Here is a 22,161-nt window from a genome sequence, read left to right on the forward strand (position 1 = left end):
AGTTTTGGATGGTTGGTTGCAGTTATAGAGAATAAATAGAGAAAGGAGAACTGACCCCATGCCAGAAAACCTATTTTTATATTGTAAATGGATAAAGCAACAAATGTAAAGATATTCATTTGATTTCATAGGAATGATATGTTGTTAAAACTGATGTTAGGAAAGATATTTTACTTTGCAAATGTACTGATGACAAGGCCTCATCAAGAGATATTTTTAATATTATTGATGGATTTAAAAATGAAAACCATAATGAGAAAATAGTATTGGCTTCTATACTGACAAAACCAGTGGATGTTAGAATAAAATTCAAGCATTAGTTAAAAATTGCATGTCTTTCATGCAATTTGGACAAATTTAATATCTATGTCACATGAGTAGAAAAATATGAGGAGTCATATAAAAGTTATGAAGCTATGATAATTTTCTAAAAGACGAGACAGACCATCGAAAGGAAAGTTCTTTGCAAAATGATGCAATAATACAAGGACAGAAAATATATAGCACTTTTCTATTATTGTAAACACTTCAAACCTTCATGGCCAAGTACTTCAAAGGATGTCTGAGTTCAAAGAAGAAATTGCTATTTTTCATAGTGGCAGAAAACATAAAAATGAAGAAAAATCATTTTATAACAAAAAATGACCTCCCAAACATACATTTAGGGGATATTTTTGAAAAACAGTGAACTCTAAACAAATCAATACAAAGTTCTCAAAATCATACTTCTGGTCCTGAAAGATAAAGATACTTTATGAAAAAACTTAGAAATATGTATAAAAAATTACAAAATAATATTTTGATGTGTTTTCTAACAGAAAAACAAAATAGCTGCCAAGGGAAAAAAGAAGAAAGTATAAGTAATCATTTGAGATGTCTAGAAAAATTGTTTTCCTTTTTTTTTCTTAAGATCCAAATATTTACAACTAGGATTGGTTAAATAACCCAATTTTGATGAACATATATGCCATATTTGGTCTTACTCCATCTGAAAAAGTAGATAATTAATGATTTGATTTCTGATGGTATGCCATAATAAATGTTTGAGCTAAAAATCCTATTAGATTTTGGCTATGGGTGAAAAAGGGGTTCTCTCATTTATCAATGTAATTTTACAATTTTCTTTTTTTTCCTTTTACCATTTTACTATTAATTGTTAGGCTCTGGTAACATAAACTTTCCTACTGAAGCTGTTATAAAATATCAGTATTAATTGGTGATTGAAAAAGAATCGTAAGAAAAACATATATGATATCATATTTTGATAAAAATTTTTTTACCAAAAAACAAGTCTACCCTTTTACCTTGATACTACTATTGTGGTTATTATTTTTATGTTAGGAAAATGAAAATTGTAAATGTTATTCATATATAAATATTAATGCACATTATTATTTTATTGTATTTTTAAGACTGATTTGTTTGCCATCTTAATAAATTCTTACTTTTATTTATTTTATTTAAACAATTGATGACTTAAAGTACTGAACACAAAGTCTAGAAAACCTGAGTTCAAACTTGTCCTCAGACATGTACTAGTTGTGTGATTCTAGGCCAGTCGCTTAACTTCTGTCTGTCTCAATTTCTTCACTGTGAAATGAGGATCATAATAGCACCTCCTTTACATTACAAACTAAATACTTTCCACCTGTCTACTTGGCTCTAAGAAATTTTATTAGATAAGATCAAGTATTAATAAGATAATTTAAACCAATTTTATACTTACTTTCAATAGATAAAAATAACTTTAATCTTTCTTTAAAAATCTTATTAGAGCAATAGATGAAGAATTATTTTTAATTAATGTGTAAAATGCCAACATTTCCCTGAAAATAAAAACAAACAAACAAACAAACAGGCCCTTCAGATATGAAGATAAAACCTGTAATTTAACAGGAGTGCTATCATTCTCTTAGTGAACCCTTACTTTACTATGTATAAAAATTGGTGATGTAGGCAACCCTCACCAATCTTGCAAAACTTGGGCTTAAATATTTTAAGAATGCAACAATTTTACCATTAATTTTAAAAGTTTTAATGTTTAGAGAACAGAAAGAAAATATTTATAGTAAAGTATCAAATTTTAAAGATATTCTAAAAGTGTTGGTAAAATAAATTTTAAATTTTACTTTTTATTTATTTTAATATTTATATTTTTATGTGTAAAGATATGTTCTATATACAATTATTTATTTATATTTTATTTAAATATAAATATATTTCTATTAACATAAATATAATTATGATACATAATACACATATAAATAAAATAAATATAAATTCCAGATATAATTAAAAAATAAGTGAATAATAAAAGTAAACTCTAGTCATTAACTGAAATTAAAACAACAGTCTTTAGATATTCACATTTTTGATTTGAAAAATTACTGACCTTTGCACTGTTTTTCATACTTTTCAGATAAAAGGTGATAGCAACAACCAACACTGCAAACTCCTTTGATTTCAGACTTAGACGTAAATATCCGAAGAGTATTTGCAGCAAGATCCCCACATGTATGCAGACCCACCATAATACAATCCTTTTACAGAGAAAGAAAAGGAGAAAAAAAGTTTTGTTAGCAGAGTTAAAAAAAAAAAAAAAGCTATTCAGATGAAAAAATTTAAATATTGAATATTATATAGCTATCCTAGCTTCTGTGATTATCAAATTTCCCAAAAACAAGTTTTAAAAAATATACTAATTATAGCCATTATACTCAAATTGACAATATTAATCTGCTACCAATTTAGAATCTTTTCTCCCCCTGCACTATTGATAGAATGGGTCGCATTATACAAAAAAAAAAGAATGAATCCTCAATTTAGAAACAGATATTTGGGTTTCAATTTAAGTCATTTTGATATTCTGAATCTTAGTTTCTTCTGTAAAATGACAGAGTGGAACAGAATTTCTTTCTCACTACATCCATGAGCTAATGATTCTACATGGGAATTCGATGGTACAATAATGACAGGTCTAGACTCTCCATATCTAAACTTGGGATCACTGACATTTCAAGAATAGGCAACCAGACTAAAAAGTGGACCATAAAATGAAACAAACAAGATGACTTACAGGAATCTGCACCTTCTCTGCTACCCAGTCTTAGAAGATACTCAGAGTATCTAGAGCTTAAAAGACGTTCACAGAATTAGTATGTAGGTATCAAAGGTGAGATTTTAATTCAAAGTACGAACATGATATTTAATGCCAATTTTTCTTTGTTAATTAGCATTAAATGTGAAAATTGTACCTTAAAGCACATTTTCCTTCTGATTAATTAATTCAAGTCCAATGGAGTTAAGACTTAATATTTGTCTCTTACAATCATATTCTCTCTCTCTTTCTCTTGTTCTCTTTATCTCTTTTTGTCTGTCTCTCTCTCTCACATACACACAACACATATACACACAAAGTGAACTGGCTTAGTGAAGAATCTAAAAGACTAATCATAAGGCAATCTCAGGGCTGATACCATATGGGAACCACTAGAATCAGTCCTAAGATATTATAATAGTAGCACTAAAAGAACAGTTAGATGTTATCTAGCACAACACTCTTATTTTACAAATGTAGAAATTGAGTCCCAGAAGGTAATGTCAATTATCCAGTGGTTTTACACAACCATTCCTTATCCAATTCTTATTTTTTTGTTGTTCAATTATTTTCAATAACGCTTTTTAAGATTTACTTGGCATAGATACAAGAGCATTTTGCTATTTTCTTCTCCAGGAGATTACAGGTCAAGTGACTTCTCCAGGGTGACATAACCTGTAAATGTCTGAGGCCAGATATGAATTGCAGAAGATTAATCTTCCTGACTCCAAGGCTGGAACTCTATCCACAATAGCAGCATCTAGCTGACTCTAGTTCTCATTCTACTATACCATTTTAGCTGTTGAATTTAAACACTGCACAACACAAACACATATATCATAAACTTTAATGTTATAATAAATAGAATTTCTTTATAAGGTTTTAAAAGTCAAGAATGCACAAATATTATTTTAAATATAAGTATTTAAAATCAAATATATAATCTATTATATATAATTAATATAATTATATAAATATAATAAATTAAATTAAATATAAATATTATTTTAAATGCTAGCATAAATTAGAAAATATGAAAGTGATACACAAGGCTCACATGTACTCTTCTGGTTTTTTATACATCAAAGAATTATTTCACTTATATTTTTTGTGCTTTACGAACTGTAGGTATTTTTAATAGATCCCTATTGAATTGAACATTGCAAATTACTTGCTATAATGGAATTTTGTTAAAAAAAATGCTGTGGCTATAAGATTGAGAAATGAAGTCTCTAATTAAGAAGCATTTATTCTGTACCTACTATGTACCAGGAACTATAGTTGGGAATGGGATACCAAAACAATAACAACAAAATGAAACCATCCCTGCTCTCAAAGAGTTTACATTTTCTCAGACATAAAAATACAAATAAGAAGTTATATACAAATTATTTACAAAATAAATACTAAGTTATTTTGAGATGAATGCAGCTTGGAATCTGAGGTATCAAGAAAAGTCTTCTGTTAGAAGGCAGCTCTTGTGCTAAGTCGTAAAGAAAGAAGGGATGCTGACAGGAGGAAAGAATACATTCTTTGAATGAGGGCCAGATAGTGAAAAGTCATGGAGGATGAGTATATGACTTCTCATTTATAAAATGAAAGGGTTGGGCTAGATCAAGTGTGAAACTTGAATTTAAAATGTAATTGGGAAATGTTTAACAAAATAAATAAAAATACAACACAGGTAATATCAATTTGTGCTTTTCTAAGTCAATATACAGGCCACAGACATCCATTTCTGTTTGAGTTTGACAACACTGGGCCAAAGTCACATAGCTAATTCTAGAACCAAGATTTTAACATAAATTCCTGACTCCAAATTCAGTTTTAGTTCTCCTTTATCAACAGTAGAATTTGTATTTTATTCTGTAATTCATGAAGAATCACCAAAGGTTTCTAATCAATAAAGTAATTGATCAGACTTACTATTATTACATTGGCAACTGTGTGAAGTAGCTACAGCAAAGGAAAGTGTGGGTTTTTTAACTTGCTGTCGCATGGGTAGGTTTCATGGAGGTTAGTGAATTCAAGTGCGAAAAACATGCCAATATAACTGGTTTCTTTTATAACCTTATATATTTCATTTTATTCATTTAAAAATATTATCCCAAGAAGGGATCTATAGACTTTACCAGATTGCCAAAGCAGTCCATGAAACAAAATAGATTAAGAATCCCTCAGTGAGAGGGTGGGAAAACAAGAGGGACCAATAAAAATGTTATTGCAATAATCCAGGTGAGAAGTAATGGGGGATCTGAATGGAGACAATGGCAGTGTAAATGGAAAGGGTCCACTGAGAGAGATATTGAGGAGGTAGAATAAACATGACTTGGCAAGTGGAAAGTGAAAAAGGGGAAAGAATCAAAGATTATTGAGATTTCATGCCGATGTGGCACTCGAACAACTAAGATACTTTTATTCTCAAGTTTCTATTTGATCTAAGCAACCTAGAATCAAAACATTGTCCAAGAAAGGTCCTGTACTCCAGAATGTGCCCCAGTTTAAACTGTAGCTTATAGGGCCAGGAAAGATTAATCTAGATTTCTTTTCCACTTTTTTTTAAATTAACCTATTGATAATTTATCATAAGGTTTATGTATTCAGCTGGTATTTTTAAAAATTACCAACATTTTAAAACAACTATTATAAATTTTAATGAAATATTTAACTACCTCCAGATCTGTAATGATGTCACAAAGTTCAGATTCTGCAGTGATAAAAGATGTTAAAGGTGAATAAATGCTGGATTCAATTGACTCCTTTGTTTGATCCTTAATGGTCACTGTTTTTTTTCTTTCTTTATGCTCTTCAGAAAGTTTCCTGTAGTCTTTAGTGGCTGGAGAAGCAAGTTTCTTGGCATCAACAGGCAAAACATTTAAAAGAGGAGATCTATTTTCCAGAAGAAAGCTGCCAGCAGTTTGTGGCAGAGGATCAGTGTGATTTTCCATTTGCCTTGTGACATTAGAAATTACAGTGTCTGTGAAATCTGACAGAACTGAATCTGAGACAGATCTCTTGTCCTGATTTATAAGACAACTGTTTATACTTAAGAGCTTTTCTTTGATTTTTGTTTTACATTTCTGTTCATCTTGGGCTGTACTCTCTTTTACCTTTTCTAATACCTGAGCATCGATATGTGCTCTTGACTGAGTTTGATAGACTTTCCAGTGTTTCTTCAATTTTCTGTTTCTTTCCTTTGCTCCATGAGTATTGACATTTGAGGAATCAATTCCATAAACCTTTAAGCCATACTGCATGGATAGAAAGGAGCTTAGATAGCCTTTACCAGAGCCAAGATCAATTACCTAAAGTAAAGAAAATAGCAGAAATCAAAAATAGCTTGTACTATCCCAAAAAATAAGACATTTTCCAATCAAAGATAAAGTTCCCAAAGGGAAAGGACATATATATTCAATGATTTTTTAAAGTATTATAATAAAGAGAGATATTTGATTGTGGTGACTTCTAGTTTCAAGTTATAAATTAATAACTGACAGTTATTAATGTAGAATTTCATAAAAAGCAAATGGTTAAATATAGAAATATAGCAAAATCTTTAGCTGATCTTTATATTTATATAAAAAGTAAACATAGTTAAATCAATAACAAATATTAATAATTTTAACTAAATGCAGTTCATATCTATCTATATATCAGTGTTTATATATATATATAGTATATATATATTATATATATATATACACACACATATATATATCTATCAGTGATAGGTCTTTATGACTCATTAGTATTAATCCTAAAAAAGAATTTATTTGACCAATTCAAAGGTGTGGAAACATCTATTCTCTCCCATAAGTGATGAAAGCTCTTTTATTTTATTGGGTCTGTTTTTCTAAAAAATCAAAACAGTTGTTCATAGCTAGTGGTTTGAGAACTTGGTTTAAAAAGAAAATTAGATAACTGTATTTCAATATAATTGGTTTTCTTTATAATCCTAAGTGTTTTATTTTATGCATTTAAAAACATTATTCTAAGTTCATAAGTTTCACCAGATTGCCCAAAGGGATCTAGGATTCCAAAAAGATTAAAAATGTCTATTCTCAGTCCATTCTCTTCCTGAGACCAGTAAAATTAAGTGTTTATCATTTATATTATTATATTGACTGCTTACACAGCCCAGCCCCAAATCATATCACTTATGTCACTCAAAGAACAGAAATGTCATTGATTTAATTCTGGTTCAATCTAAATGCCTATTTCCGATTTAACTAAGAATTTAAAAAACTATGCGAAGAACCAAAGACAACCAATTCTCTCTGTATACATAAATAGCTTAACTTGGTGTGTCTTTTATAGCTAAAAAAGAAGTTAAACAGATAAAATTCCTTATCTATGTCATTGATTCTTAAATCTGGGGGAATGTTATATATATTCATTTGATTTCACAAAATCATCTAACTGCATAAACTAACACCTGCTCATTTAATTCTTTAAATTATTTTATGTTTGAAATTTTATAAAGAATTTCACCATACCTTTAAGATAACAAGAGCATTCCCAAGGTAAATGATAAAAGTGGGATTTAGAATGACTGATGTAGGATCTTAGGATCTAGAACAGTTAAAAATGAAAGTGTCCCAGCCAACGAACTATGAATGAACAATGAACTCTATGGTAGGATACAAAGGACATTAAATTAAACAGGAATAAATTAAGAGGAAAAGTGATATACACTGGAAACTGATTCCTGCATTTCACCACTTCCTCTGACAACCCTACACTTCAGTGCTTTTGAGGTGGTTGTAATATCAAACGATGTGATTTAGGAGAGACATTGATGAAGGTACGAAATGTTGGGGTTTGGTCATGTGAAGAATTCACAAGGGCCATTCTCTCTGGCAAAAGATAGATTTACTTAGAAGATGAGGTTATAGACAAAAATGAAGAGATACAATGGATACCAGGAGTAGTAAATATGAAATAGAGTTAGTAGAGCATATATTAAGGAAAGGGGTTTTAACAATTAATGAAGGAAAAGACAAGTTTCCTAGTGGAGCTCACAATTTATCAGGTGAAAGGTAACATCCCATTAGGCTGGAACATGCCCTTAGCTGGCAGCACCGTAAAAAAGCTAAACAGCTATAAGGAGAAAGATTCCATAAGGCATACTGGGGTGATGAAAGGAGAGACACTCGGTGGCATGGGGGAGCATTGATACCACAAGACAGAGTGGTATGGTCAGCTATAACCCAAGAGGGAATCAGCAATGATGGCATGATCCATGGACAGATTTAGAGGGAAAATTTAACTCAGGGACATGACTCAGATTTCTGACAGGATATACCATGGCAAGACTGCCTAAGACTTCCAGGAAGGGTGGGACCTCTGGGATTTGACATAACTTGGATTTCTGACAGGTCAACCTCCACAGAGGGAAGCTAAACTGATTCCCATCAGTGCCCCTGCCTGTCAGATGGAGTAATGCCATCAATGATTCAATCCCTGTCTGCTAAACTGCACCCAGTTACTGAAGATTCTGTCAGTATAGCCCCATTTGCAACATCTTTTTGGTGTTGTATCAATTGCTAATTTACCTGGAAACAGTCCTGTTTCAACAATAACAATAAATTCTGAGTATCAATCTTGATTTTAAAACTTTTGCCAAGCCAAGTTCTAAATTTCGGGGAGACTGCTAATTTTTTGGAAACAAAGCCTATATTGTAACTATCTTGGTACCTGTGATGTTGACCAGAGTGCCTTTTGCACTTAATAAATATTTATTATATTGAAAGAAAGTATATAATGTACGACAAAGAAGGTTGCTAGATGTAGGAAAAATAAATACTTAATAGATGCTCGTCATGTCTACCCCTCCAAAAAAAAAAAAAAGACAGTAAAAAGAAAGATATAGAAGAAAATATGTTTCAGTCTATATTCTCTGAGTCCATCAGTGCTAAATTTGTATATGTAAAACACGTTTTTTTTTTTTTTTAAATTTATTTTTTATTTATTTAATAGCCTTTTATTTACAGGATATATGCATGGGTAATTTTACAGCATTAACAATTGCCAAACCTCTTGTTCCAATTTTTCACCTCTTACCCCCCATCCCCTCCCCCAGATGGCAGGATGACCATAGATGGTAAGTACATTAAAATATAAATTAGATACACAATAAGTATACATGACCAAAACGTTATTTTGCTGTACAAAAAGAATCAGACTCTGAAATATTGTACAATTAGCTTGTGAAGGAAATCAAAAATGAATGTGGGCATAAATATAGGGACTGGGAATTCAATGTAATGGTTTTTAGTCATCTCCCAAAGTTCTTTCTCTGGGCATAGCTGGTTCAGTTCATTACTGCTCCATTGGAAATGATTTGGTTGATCTTGTTGCTGAGGATGGCCAGGTCCATCAGAACTGGTCATTATATAGTATTGTTGTTGAAGTATATAATGATCTCCTGGTCCTGCTCATTTCACTCAGCATCATTTTGTGTAAGTCTCTCCAGGCCTTTCTGAAATCATCCTGTTGGTCATTTCTTACGGAACAGTAATATTCCATAATATTCATATACCACAATTTATTCAGCCATTCTCCAACTGATGGGCATCCACTCAGTTTCCAGTTTCTAGCCACTACAAAGAGGGCTGCCACAAACATTCGTGCACATACAGGTCCCTTTCCCTTCTTTATAATCTCTTTGGGATATAATCCCAGTAGTAACACTGCTGGATCAAAGGGTATGCACAGTTTGATAACTTTTTGAGCACAGTTCCAAACTACTCTCCAAAATGGTTGGATTCGTTCACAACTCCACCAACAATGCATCAATGTCCCAGTTTTCCTGCATCCCCTCCAACAATCATCATTATTTTTTCCTGTCATCTTAGCCAATCTGACAGGTGTGTAGTAGTATCTTAGAGTTGTCTTAATTTGCATTTCTCTGATTAATAATGACTTGGAGCATCTTTTCATATGACTAGAAATAGTTTCAATTTCTTCATCTGAGAATTGTCTGTTCATATCCTTTGACCATTTTTCAATTGGAGAATGGCTTGATTTTTTATAAATTAAAGTTAGTTCTCTATATATTTTGGAAATGAGGCCTTTATCAGAACCTTTGACTGTAAAAATATTTCCCCAGTTTATTGCTTCCCTTCTAATCTTGTCTGCATTAGTTTTGTAAAACACATTTTAATAAAAGTCCTTAGAAGTGTGATTAGTCACTGTGATGCTTAAAGTTACTAAATCCTTCAAAGTTTATTATCTTTGTAATATTGCTGTTGCTAAAGTATTCTCCTGATTCTGCTTACTTTACTCTGAGTCAGCTTATAAAAGTCTTCTATGATTTTTCAAAACCATCCCCTTCATCATTTTTTACAGCACAACATTCAAAAATATTTATATAATTTAATTTATTTAACCATATGCCACTTGATGGACATGCCCTCAGTTTCCAAGCCTTTGTCAACACAAAAAAGAACTTGTATAAATGTTTGTGGTATACATACATACATACATATATATGTATATATACACACACACACACACACACACATATAGTTCCTTTTTCTCTTTCTTGGCTCTCTTTATATATAGACCTATTGGCAGGATCAGGGTATGTACAGTTTAACAACTTTTTGGGTATAGTTCCAAATTGATTTCCAGAATGGCCAGATCTGTTCATAGTTCAACCAACAGTGTATTAATGCACTTATTTTTTCTACAATTCTCCAGCATTTGTTGTTTTCTTTTCTTTTTTTTTTTTTTTTTTTTTTGGACTTCTTAGCCAATTTGGTGGTATAAGGTAGTTCTTTAAAGTTGTTTTAATTTGCATTTCTATAATTAGTAGTGATTTAGAGCCATTAGCACAAGGCTATTGATTGCTTTTTGGGAGCTGGGTGGTATAGTAGATAAGAGAGCTCATCCTTCTGAGCTCAAATATGGCCTAGCTGTATTAACTATGGGCAAGTCACTTCACCCTATTTGTCTCAGTTTCTTCATCTATTAAATGGGTAGGAGAAGGAATTGGTGAACCATTCCAATATCTTTGCTAAGAAAACCTCAAATGGGGCCACAAAGAAAGATGACTAAATAAGAAAAAAATAGCTTTATTTGTTGCTCTATAAGTTGTTTATTCATATCTTCTGACCAGTTATCAAATAGGGAATGGATCTTATTCTGACATTCAATTTTACTATTTACTTAGCTTTGTGACTTTGGACAAACTAACTACTTGACCTCACCTTGGCTATACTTTTCTGTGAGACTCATGTCTTTATTAGTCTCCTAAAATAGTAAGAACCTTGGAGGGAAATGGCCAGTCACTTTTCAAATTTGTGATTAAAAAAAAGAATGAAAGATGAGTATCATCTGAAATGCACTCTACATTTTGAGAGAACACATTTCAAAGAGTTCAGAAAAGAGACAGACTATCTTGTCCTAAAAATTCTAGAGGGAAAATCAGCCTAGGAGAGATAGAAAGATCTTAGAAATTGAATGCTGGCACTTTTGTGTTTAATGAAAAAGTGGAAACAAATCTGGTGTCCATCAATTAGGGAATGTCTAAACAAACTCTGGTACTGAGCATAATGCAAAATTATTGCAATGAAGGAAATGACAAATTTTAGGAATTTAAACTTTCCATGAATAGGAAAATTCAAACAAGTACAATAATATAGATGAAAAGAACACTAAAAGGTTGCTGAACTAAGATGAAGGTCAAATGAAAAGACCAATTTTCATCTAGAGAATAGATATTTCCTTTCGGGGGAAAGCTGGAAAACTAGTAGATTACATGTGCTGTCACACATGGTTGTAATATTGTTCGGTTTCCTTAATTTTTTTTTTTCTCCACAAATTTCTAAGGGGAAGGGTGCAATTCTAGAAATGACCCAAATGACAAACAAATGGCCTTTATAAAAATATTTTTTAAACTTGTGAAATGCTGAAAATACAAAAAGAAAATAATTCCTATTGGGAAAAAGAAGGGTAATCATCCAAAGAAAACAGTGAGGATGTATGGGGAAATCACTGACCAACTTAGATTTAAAAAAAAAAAATGTAGAGAAGACAAGCAAAGATGGAGGGGAGGATGAATACATAGGAAAGTAATACACTTTTGTGCTACAATTCCTATAGTACATCAAGAAAAGTTGAGGAAAACAGGTTTATTTTAATTTTTTAAAATTCTGGGTGGTTTTTCAAAGCTAAATTGGAGAGAAAAAGGAGAATAAAAGAAGTGACAAAGGATGCTTAATGTGGGCGACAATTATATCTGACAAAAGAGGGAAGAAAAATTTGCTTTGATTTTTACTTTGTCCCTGTTTTCTTTGACCAAAAAGGATAGCCAAAAAAATGCCTAATGGGGAGCTGATAATCTAAATGAGAAGACTATAGGAGAAAACTCAGCTATCTTAGGTGAATTCATGTCAACTGGCCCAGAGAAACCAATGTTCTGGGGGAGGGGGGGTTCTGAAAGAAATATGAGGCATGGTCAAATTTACCAAAAAGATCCTGAAGAAGGGGAGAGTATGTGCAAGACTGGGGAAAGACAAATGTACCATTTTTTTTTTTTTCTTAAAGAGTAAGGGGAGAGAAAAGAATGCAGTCCATAACTCAAGAGTCCTGTGAAATAGATGTTTGGCAAAATCCTAAGATGTATAATTAAAGAGATGATTTAGGACTCTCTCTATGCAGAGGATTCTCAGATCCATATATCTAATCCTTGTCTCTCTCTGAGAACCAGTCCCATAGTAGTCAATGCCTTTTGAATTGTTCTTAAATTCAGCTGAACATAAAAAAAAGAATTCATGAGTTTTACCTGATGAAACCAACCCCTTTCCAAACTTCTCTATTACGCTCATGACAGCTAAGTGATATGGTGGATAGAGTGCCAGACTTAGAGTCAGGAAGGCTTGACTTCCAATCCTGCCCCAGACACTTCCTAGCTGTGTGAGCTTAGGCAAGTCACTTAACATCTGTTTGCCTCAGTTTTCTCATCTGTAAAATGGGAAGAAAAATAGCAACTTCCTTGCAGTTATTAAGGGTTGAAGGAGAAAATAATTGTAAAATGTTTAGCATGGTACCAGGCACATAGCAGTGCTAGATAAATGTCAACTATTACTGTTATAATTATTATTTTTCTAGTCATCCAAGAACAAAACTTCAGTTATCCTCCATGCCTCATTTTCACTTATTCTATATCCCCATTCACTTAAAGATCTTGACCTTTCTCTTGATATATAAATCTTTCACATTCAGCCACTTGCTTCCATTCACATAATCAATACTCAAATTCAGGCTCAAGTTATTTCTCACTGCATACCTACAATATCCTTCTTAATTGGTACCTTAAGTATTTTCTGACTGTAATAAATTCTCTACACAGCTGTCCAAGTGATTTTTCTAAGGTGCCATTGCTACAACAGATGCCAGTGTTACCCTTTTCCCCCCAGGAGCAAACATAAATGCGACTCTGATATTTAAAGTGCTTCATAAACTTGTTCTTCCTATCTTTGCTGCTTGACTTATTTTTTAAATCAAGGATTTGGCTAATGACATAGATGGCATGATCATCACAACTGCTAGGACCAAAGCCATGAAGAAAGAGTTAATACATGGGATGATAATGGTAGCATTCAAAAATACTGAGGCTACATCATTAGGTCAAATCTAGTCAGTTAAAATTTAATAACCATTAACGTTATGTCTTACACTTGGTTTTTAAAAAAAAAAACTTCAAAAGGCAAAATATGGAAAAAATGGTTAAAGAACAATTTGTCTGGAAAGGATCTGGGAGTTTTAGGGGACTGTTCAATATGAGCCAGTTGTGTGATAGGAAAGCCAAGAAGTTAATTGTCTCTTGGCTTTCACTGAGGAAGCGCTGTTTCCAGGAATAAGGATGTTAGATTCCTGTGATACTCTGCCATGCCTGGGCCACATTTGGAGTATTATGTTCAGTTTTAAGTATTTAGGGAGGACATTGATAATCAACTAGTCAATCAATAAACATTAAGCACCTGTTTTGTAGTAGACACTTTGCTGGGGGTACAAAAAGAGACAAAAGACTTTTTTTTTTCCTCCTGCTTTTGAGGATCTCACATTCTAATAGGGGAAGATAACAAACAAATATATAGAAACAAGTTTTATACAGATAGTTGAAATGATACAATACCTGTCTTCAGGTATTTGAAAGACTTTTATTCTAAAGAACAGAAACATTCTTTTTTTGGTCACAGGGGAGCAATGGGAGAATAGAGACCAATTAAGATTTGGTATTGAGAAAAACTTAACAATTAGGACTAATCAAAAGTACAATGAGTTGTTTTGGAAAGAAACTAAGGAGCAACAGTGGATATACAGAGAGAGCTGAACGAACCTGAAGTCAAGAAAACTGGAGTTCAAATAGAACACTTATACTACCTGTGTATCTCTGGGCAAGTCAAAAATCTTTGTCTGCTTCAGTTTTCTCAAATGTAAAATGGGAACAATAATACATCTCAGTATTGTTATAAGGATGAAATGAGATCATATTTGTAAAGTGCTTTACAACCTTAAAGTGATATACTGATGTCACCTAGTTATTATTCAGAATGTAGTGGGTTCGCCCTTATAGGAAGTCTTGATGTCTGTCAATTATGTTGCAGAAGAGATTTTCAAGTAAAGTTTTGTAATGATTAAATCAGGGTTTTATTAATTTGGGATCTGGGAACTTGAAATAGATGTCAATGTAGATGGGCATGTAAGACAACTCAGAACTTATTGAGAATCAAACTGAGTCAATCTATCACATTGCCTACAAATGATCATCTAGTCTCTGTAGGAAGATCTGTAAGGAAGGGGAACTGACTACTTCCAGAAGCAGCCTATTCCACTCTTGGATCGCTTTAATTGCTTAGAAAATTTTTCCTTACACAGATAAAATTTTTCTCCTTGCAATTTCCACCTTCTAGTTTCTAGTTATCCACTCTGGTACCAAACAGAACATGTTTAATTCCTCTTCCATATGACAGCCTTTCTTGATAACCCAATACAAATACTTGATGTTCTTTCTCTTTCAACTTTCCTAGGTGGATTGATTTCCCCTCCAAGACATACTTCTAAGACTGTTCTCCTAGTCCCAGCTAGTCAGATCTCCAATCCTAATGGAATACTCAGGCTCCAACATATTTTAGGCCTGGATCAACTCTCATCTGGGCATTTTCAACTTCTCTTAGGATATGATCAAATATTTTCCTGGTTTAAAGATCTTTATCCTTTAGCTAAGAACTTGGACTCCAAAATGGGCTGCTTATCTAGACTAACATCCTAATTTTAAAAATGGGGAAATCAAGACCCAGAAATATGAAAGGACCTGCCCCAAATCACAGAACTAGTAAATATCACAGCCAGAACCAGGACCAAGATCTCTAGGGCTTTTAACACTTTAACTAGGCGGAAAAGCTAAGCTCTAGTCTCAATCCTGTCATTAACTTGCTAAATTAACCTAGGCAAATCACCTTCTACCAATGAATCCCAATTTCCTCTGTTTGAAAATTCCTCTTTTGAAGGATATGGATTATGTCTCTACTATGCCTTTCAGCTTAACAAATTCCTTTCTTTCTTTAGAGACCAACATATCCAGATTTATCACTTCTTACTAGTTATTTCACCTTGATTTAGACATTTTACTGTTTCTTTTAAAGATTTATTCCCAAGCCAAACTTATCACAAGACAAAAAGGAACAAAGTTTCTTGACCTCACACTCAGGAAGGAAGAAAAATAAAAGAAAGGTGAGGTATACTATGGCATATTTGTCTTGCAGTAGCTTCAACAAGACAAGGGCTGTCTTCTCCTAAGAGCTGACTCCTCTAAAGTCTGTCTTGCCTGTATATCTCTTTTGTCTTTACTATATAAGCTCCCTTCCATGAATCAAGGAGGAAGATTTCAGGGCTCCATTTTAATCACTCTCCCAGTACAGGAATCTCTCTACATCCTGAATGACAGATGAGCATCCAGGTATTACTGAAATACTACCACTGATAGGTAGTTTACTAACACATAAACAAGTCTATTTTATTATTAAATCAGACTCTAAGATTGAAATTTGCCTCCTATACTCACTCTCTCTCTCTCTCTCTGATAAAGAAGAGACAGTAAACCCCTCCACTACTTGGGGTATCACAGTAAGTTTGGAGAAGTATACCATGTTGTTTCTGGAGTTGAGCTGGATGTATTCAAGTGTCCTTTGAACCCACAAAGAGGACTGCATTTCAATCCAAAAGAAAAAGATATTCATACCCTGTGAAGGCTTCCTGAGGTAAGTATGCTCTCCCTTTATTACAACACCTTTCTCTATTATCTTGCTTCTCACTCATAGGGAAGTAATTAGTTTAATAGTAGTATATAAAGGAGGCAGCTAAGGTGGCTCAGTGGATAGAACACTGGGCCTAAAATTAGTAAGACCTGAGTTCAAATCCAGATCTTTTAATAAGCCTCAGATACTTACTAGCTGTCTGAACATGGGCAATCCAACCTTTGTTTGCCTAAATCCACTGAAGAAAGAAACAGCAAACCACTTCAGTATCCTAGCCAAGAAAATCCCATGGGGATCACAAAGAGTCAGACATGAATAAATGATGAAACAACAAAAAAATTAAGTATCTCTTAAATCTTTTTTAAAAACATGAAGACCCTCTCACACATTCTACAATGAACTTTTGTAGAGACAGTTATATGAACTTGGCAAATCATATTATCTCCTTCTGCCAGTTACCTTTTCTGTAAAATGGGGTTGCAGGGAAGGGGTACTCTGCATCAGCAATTCTCAATTTTTTGGTCTCCATACTAAAAAATTTGTGAGGACCCTCCCTCATAGACATTTTGTGAGTTATATTTATAAATACATAGACATTATGTGAGTTATATTTATAAATATTTAAAGTTTCAAAATTAAAATGTCTTAGTATTATTATAAATAACTTAACTCACAGATCCCCTGAAAGAAAATCATGGACTTCTAGGGACTCTGGACCAGAATTTTATAACCATTGGACAAGATGATCTCTTAAGGTCCTTTGTAGCACTAAGATGCCATTATATGCCCTGGATGAAGGAGGCCACCAGGAAGATGTAGAGAAGAAAGTATTCTGAGGCCTTTAGAGGACAAATGCAAAAAAGATTTGGTGAATGACTAAAATTAAAGATGGAAGGAAAAAGATGTCATAGTTAATTCTAACCTACTACATTACATGGTATCAGATCTGGAATCTGAGAAAAAGGATATAATTCCACATATAATCTTAGAAATCATCATCAGTCGGCAACAGTTGAATTACTAAAAATTGATGAAATATTTGAGAAAAAGAATATTGAATGACAAAACAGAAGGTTCAGGATTGAGTATCAGAGTATAATGAATTTCAATTCAACTAATTGAAAAACAAACATATATATCAGTCCCTAAATTCAGTGACTTCCCTCTCTCCTCCCATTAGCAGTTTTGCTTGGTTTTAACTCTGAACAGAAACCATCCCCAAGACAAAATGATCACTTGACATATTATTACTATACAATATGTCTCAGCTTTTGATACTCAACACCTTCTTAGTTCCCTGATAGGAGGGCTGGAGGATGAAGCAAGAGGGAATTGCATTGCTAGTTAATTAGGAAACCTCTTATGGAAAGATTACAGCTATATTTTTTAAGAGGAAAGAACAAATTATAGCTAAGGGAGTTTTTGATATGGATTAGTGTGAGAAATGGTCCAAAGTTGTAGGTGGGAAGAGAGAATCAGCTGAGGGCCTGTAGTAGGAAATGTCAAAGTTAAATATTCAAGAACTGCTAGGTGGAAAAGTTTATATCATCTGGTATGGATATTGATCTTGGGAAGGTCAACAATGAACCCATGAAAGGTTCTGAGAAGAGTGATGACGTGGTCAGAGCTGTGACTGAGAAAAATGATCTCAGTGATGTAGTGCTGGAAGCAATGAGTCTAATGAGAGTAAAATTACAATCATCTAGCCAGAAAATGCCTTCAGACATATTATTCCCACTGCTCAGGGGTACCCTTCCCCACAAACTCCATCAAGCAGTCTTCTGGTCTGTGTCAAAAAACCTTCTCAGACCTTACCTCTCCAAAGCCTAAAACTGCTATGTGAAATAGGAATATTTTCCTTTCCATTCAAGAAGACTTTACTCTCATTTCCAGAACAAAAGAATAAAAACGAATTATAATGTTAGAAGGGATTTCACAGGTTATCGAATTTGATATTCTTCACAGAAACATTCCTTTCCTTCAATAGCAACCCAGACAGAAAGCCATTTACTATCTTTTAACTCTTCTGGGATGAAGAATTCATTACATAAGGAATCTTGTTTCATAATAAGATCTATTCTAATTATTAGAAAATTCATCCATATTCTGAATTAAAAAGCTATATCCCCCATTAGTTCCATTCACTAGTCTTCCTCCTTCCATATGTTGAAATATCTATTTAACAAAGGCTTTTGTCCTTACCAAGTCCTTCTTTGGGCTAAATCTTTGTCTGGGTTTAATTTTTTAAAATGTATTTAATAATAGGCAATCTACAACTTATGAATGGGTTGTGTTCCAAAACTTTATTTGGAAGTTGATATTTGCAATTTGGCTTTGATTTTCCCATAGAAATAATATTATATGTAATGGTCAAGTTTTCAGACCAGCTTACAAATGGTTAATTAACCCATATTATAGTTGAGAACCACCACTAATTCAAAAGCTTGAATACTGAGTATATAGAGCAAGAGGCCTTCACAAGACAATTCCTTCTATTTTTAAGGATGAGGCAACTCTAGGCACAATTTCAAATTAAGGAAAGACTGTCTTCATCTCTATTCTGCCTCATGCTGCTGCTGTCTATCTTTCTATCTCTCATTGTCATCATGTGGCTGTATACCAGAGGGATGATAAATCTATCCTGTCCCATCCCAGAAGTGCTGAAATCAAACAAATTGATTTTCTAGCATAACCCTCATTCAAAACATATTCCCTCAGTGTAACTATCTCAGGAAAGCATTTGGAGTAAAGCAATGTAATTTGATTAATTTCCACTACTTTTAACCTGTCAGCTAAGGGCATTCCCCAACCTCATGGGATGTTTCCTTTCTGGTTGATGGCAAGTTCCACTAGGGAACTTTCCATCATTTCTATCATTAATTATTAAAACCTCTTTCTAGGTTCTCCCAACTCTTTCATATTTACTGATGTCTATTGTACCTCTTATTTTGTCTCTAACATTTTCCCTAAATAAATTCATTTTTAGCCAAACAGAATGGACATTGGGAAATCCTGACATGACTGAACCCCAACTTTTGGTATCTATCATCATCCAGTGTCCATCAACCACACCACTTCCATCCTTTCACACACTTAATCAACTGTTGGTCACATCAATACCTCTAGTTTATGTTCTCCCTTTCATCCCCATCCCCAATAAAATCTTAGTTCAGGCCCTTTTTGCATTTTCTCTAGATTACAGTAACAGTCTTCCAACTGAGTTCTTCCCTCTTCAGTTAATCCACTGATGTCAAAAACATGCAATTGAGGCAGAATCTAATCATACTACTCGTCTATTCTAAACCTTTTTGTGATTCTATTACCTACATATTAACTAAAACAAAACTCCCTAGCCTGGCATTCAAAGAAATCTTTCTACTTTCTAGCTTCAACTTACTTCTTCCTCTTCATCCTTCCCTCTACATATTTGCTTAAGTCAGTTCTCACAGGTAGAAATGTTTCTGGCTCATCTTTATCAACTGAAATTAAACCATTCCACTCGGTACTCCCTGAGATTTATTCAGAATATTTTAAATCCTGACTATCTACTTTCCACCTTTGGCTTTAAGAATGGTAAGCAAATTCACATGCCTATTGCCTTTTGGAATAATATCTCCATGATATAATAATGTCTATTATTCTACCCACCATCTTTATAACTTCATAGATCATATTATAATTCCTTTATGACATTCATCTCCAATGTGGTTGGTTCCATTAAAAAAGATAAGCTCCTTGAGGGCAGGGACTATCTGACTTCTAAATTTCTGTCACCAGGACTTAGCAAGTGCTTGGCACTCACTAACTTGGCACTTAGTAGGTGTTTTTCATTAAGTCAATATTTGCCTCAAAGCCTTGATCAGATGCTACCTCTTCCATGACACTTTTCCTCACCCCTCAGCTAGAAATAATGTCCTTCTTACAAATCTCTCCTGCCACTATTAGACCTCTTTTATAAACTCTTTGAGCACAAAACCCCTGCATTTTTCCCCACCACTGCACCCTTAGGGTCTAGTACAAAGTTTTACTAGCAACAGATACTTAATAAATGATTTTTAAATAGAATTGAATGAAAGAGTAGTAATGTGAATGGAATATATAAAGAAAGAAGTTATAATTAAGGATATATTAGTCCATCTCAGATACGTTCCAGGGGGAAGAGAGGGTTATTCTGACTCAGTGATATCACCATAGTTGTCCTTTACCATTTATCTTTCTGGTCCTGATGAGGTTCTGAGTAACTAGATGGCTTGACAGAAAAAGTCTGAAATACTGATAAAATTACTCCCTGAGGAAAATAGGGAAGGCACTGATAAGGATCAGTTAAACCTCATAGTCCCAACCTCTGTGCTAGGTTCAGTCAGAAATCTGAGTTATGTCAAACCCCTGACATTTCCCCCTCTAAATTCCTTATAAATCTGTCAATGACCCATAGCATCTTTGCTGCATCCCTGATTACAGTGCAGCATAGTTATAGTAGTGTCTTGCTCTTCCCACTCTCCCCCCGCCCCTATGTTTTTCCTCTCTTTCTCCTTCTTAGAGCTAACTTAACTCTCTTAGGGTGCTAAATCCCTTTTAGGATTTAGTCTGTCAGTTAAACACATACTATAATTCCATGGAGTGTTACCTTTCTTCCGGTTAACTGTGAGTTCTCCTTGCTTTATTTTGCATTTACCACATTTGGTAAATTTTGTCTGTAACCTCTTATCCTAAATAAACCTACTTTTTGCCAAAGAAAATGTCTACTGTGAATTCTTTACGTAATCGAACCCAAAAATTTGGTGTTGGACCCTGAACACATGATTTGGCTAGGAATTGTTCTCAGTTCAGCATACTTTATCTATGGTGATTGCATCACCATTCTCCCAATGATCCAGTGTCAAAGCCTTAAGGCCAACTTTTACTCCAGCTTCCTCCCTTCAAACATATATAATCACTTGTTGCATTCAGTCAATATCTCTAGACTATGCTCACACCTATTTACTGCTATTAGCCCCTTCTGCTCAGTGCTCATCCCCAGGAAAATCCCACTTCAGGTTCTTATTGAGTTGATGGATGAGAAAGGGGATGGATTCATCAGGCTACCACAGGGCAATTACAATATCTCTTCATACCCGCAAACTCTTTTCTTCTTTATACTTAACGAAGTAACTTTCTGATCTTAATTTCTTTATTCAAGTAGATTTATTCATAGAGAAGCAACAAGGTAAAGTGGAAAAGATAATGGATTTATGATATGAATCCTGAACTTAGCTTATTCTCTCCCCTTTTTAAAGAAATGCTAAAACACTCATTCTGGGAACTTAGTTTCCCAGACTATCTTGTTACCATAATTAAGGCAACTATGATGTACCCAGATTATCTTGATTAGCATCTTTAAGATACCTGTTTTGTTAAGTCCTAATGGGAACCAAGTTTTCCCAGAATATCTTTAAGACAGTCTCAGTATCAACATATATACTTTATCCCCCCAGCTTCCCATCTCTTCCCTAGTATTTTTCCTCCTTCCTTGAGAAATCCCAAGGTTGCATTTTTCTTATAAAACATGTACTTATGATGAAGATCTTTGCTAAGTTTTTCAAGACCAAGCCTGCTATGAGGTACTTTCCCCTCCTCGTAGCATCTTCCCATTAATGTTATTTTTTTTTCTCCTTACTATAGCTAAATCTAGTTAGTTTAGTGAACTTCTCTATGTCATCTTTTTTTCTTTCTCCTTTTTTAAAAATCTCTTCATTTTGCCTGTAACTTTTTCTCTTAAATAAAGGTATCTTTTGATAAAGAGAAAGCCCTTGTAAATTT

The 22,161-nt window shown here is 33.5% G+C and overlaps 1 protein-coding gene across 1 annotated transcript in view; it reads right to left on the minus strand.

Annotated features, from left to right (window-relative positions):
* The window catches only part of METTL25 (methyltransferase like 25), a 160,923-nt gene that overhangs the window by 95,036 nt on the left and 43,726 nt on the right, over positions 1-22,161 (minus strand). The window contains exons 4-5 of the mRNA XM_003770965.4: positions 5,770-6,402; positions 2,393-2,540 (exon numbers count right to left, since the gene is read on the minus strand). Coding sequence (XP_003771013.1) covers positions 2,393-2,540; positions 5,770-6,402 — 781 coding nt within the window. The remainder of the gene's footprint in view (positions 1-2,392; positions 2,541-5,769; positions 6,403-22,161) is intronic.

Source organism: Sarcophilus harrisii, chromosome 5, assembly GCF_902635505.1.
Source record: "Sarcophilus harrisii chromosome 5, mSarHar1.11, whole genome shotgun sequence".
Classification (NCBI taxonomy): Eukaryota; Metazoa; Chordata; class Mammalia; order Dasyuromorphia; family Dasyuridae; genus Sarcophilus; species Sarcophilus harrisii.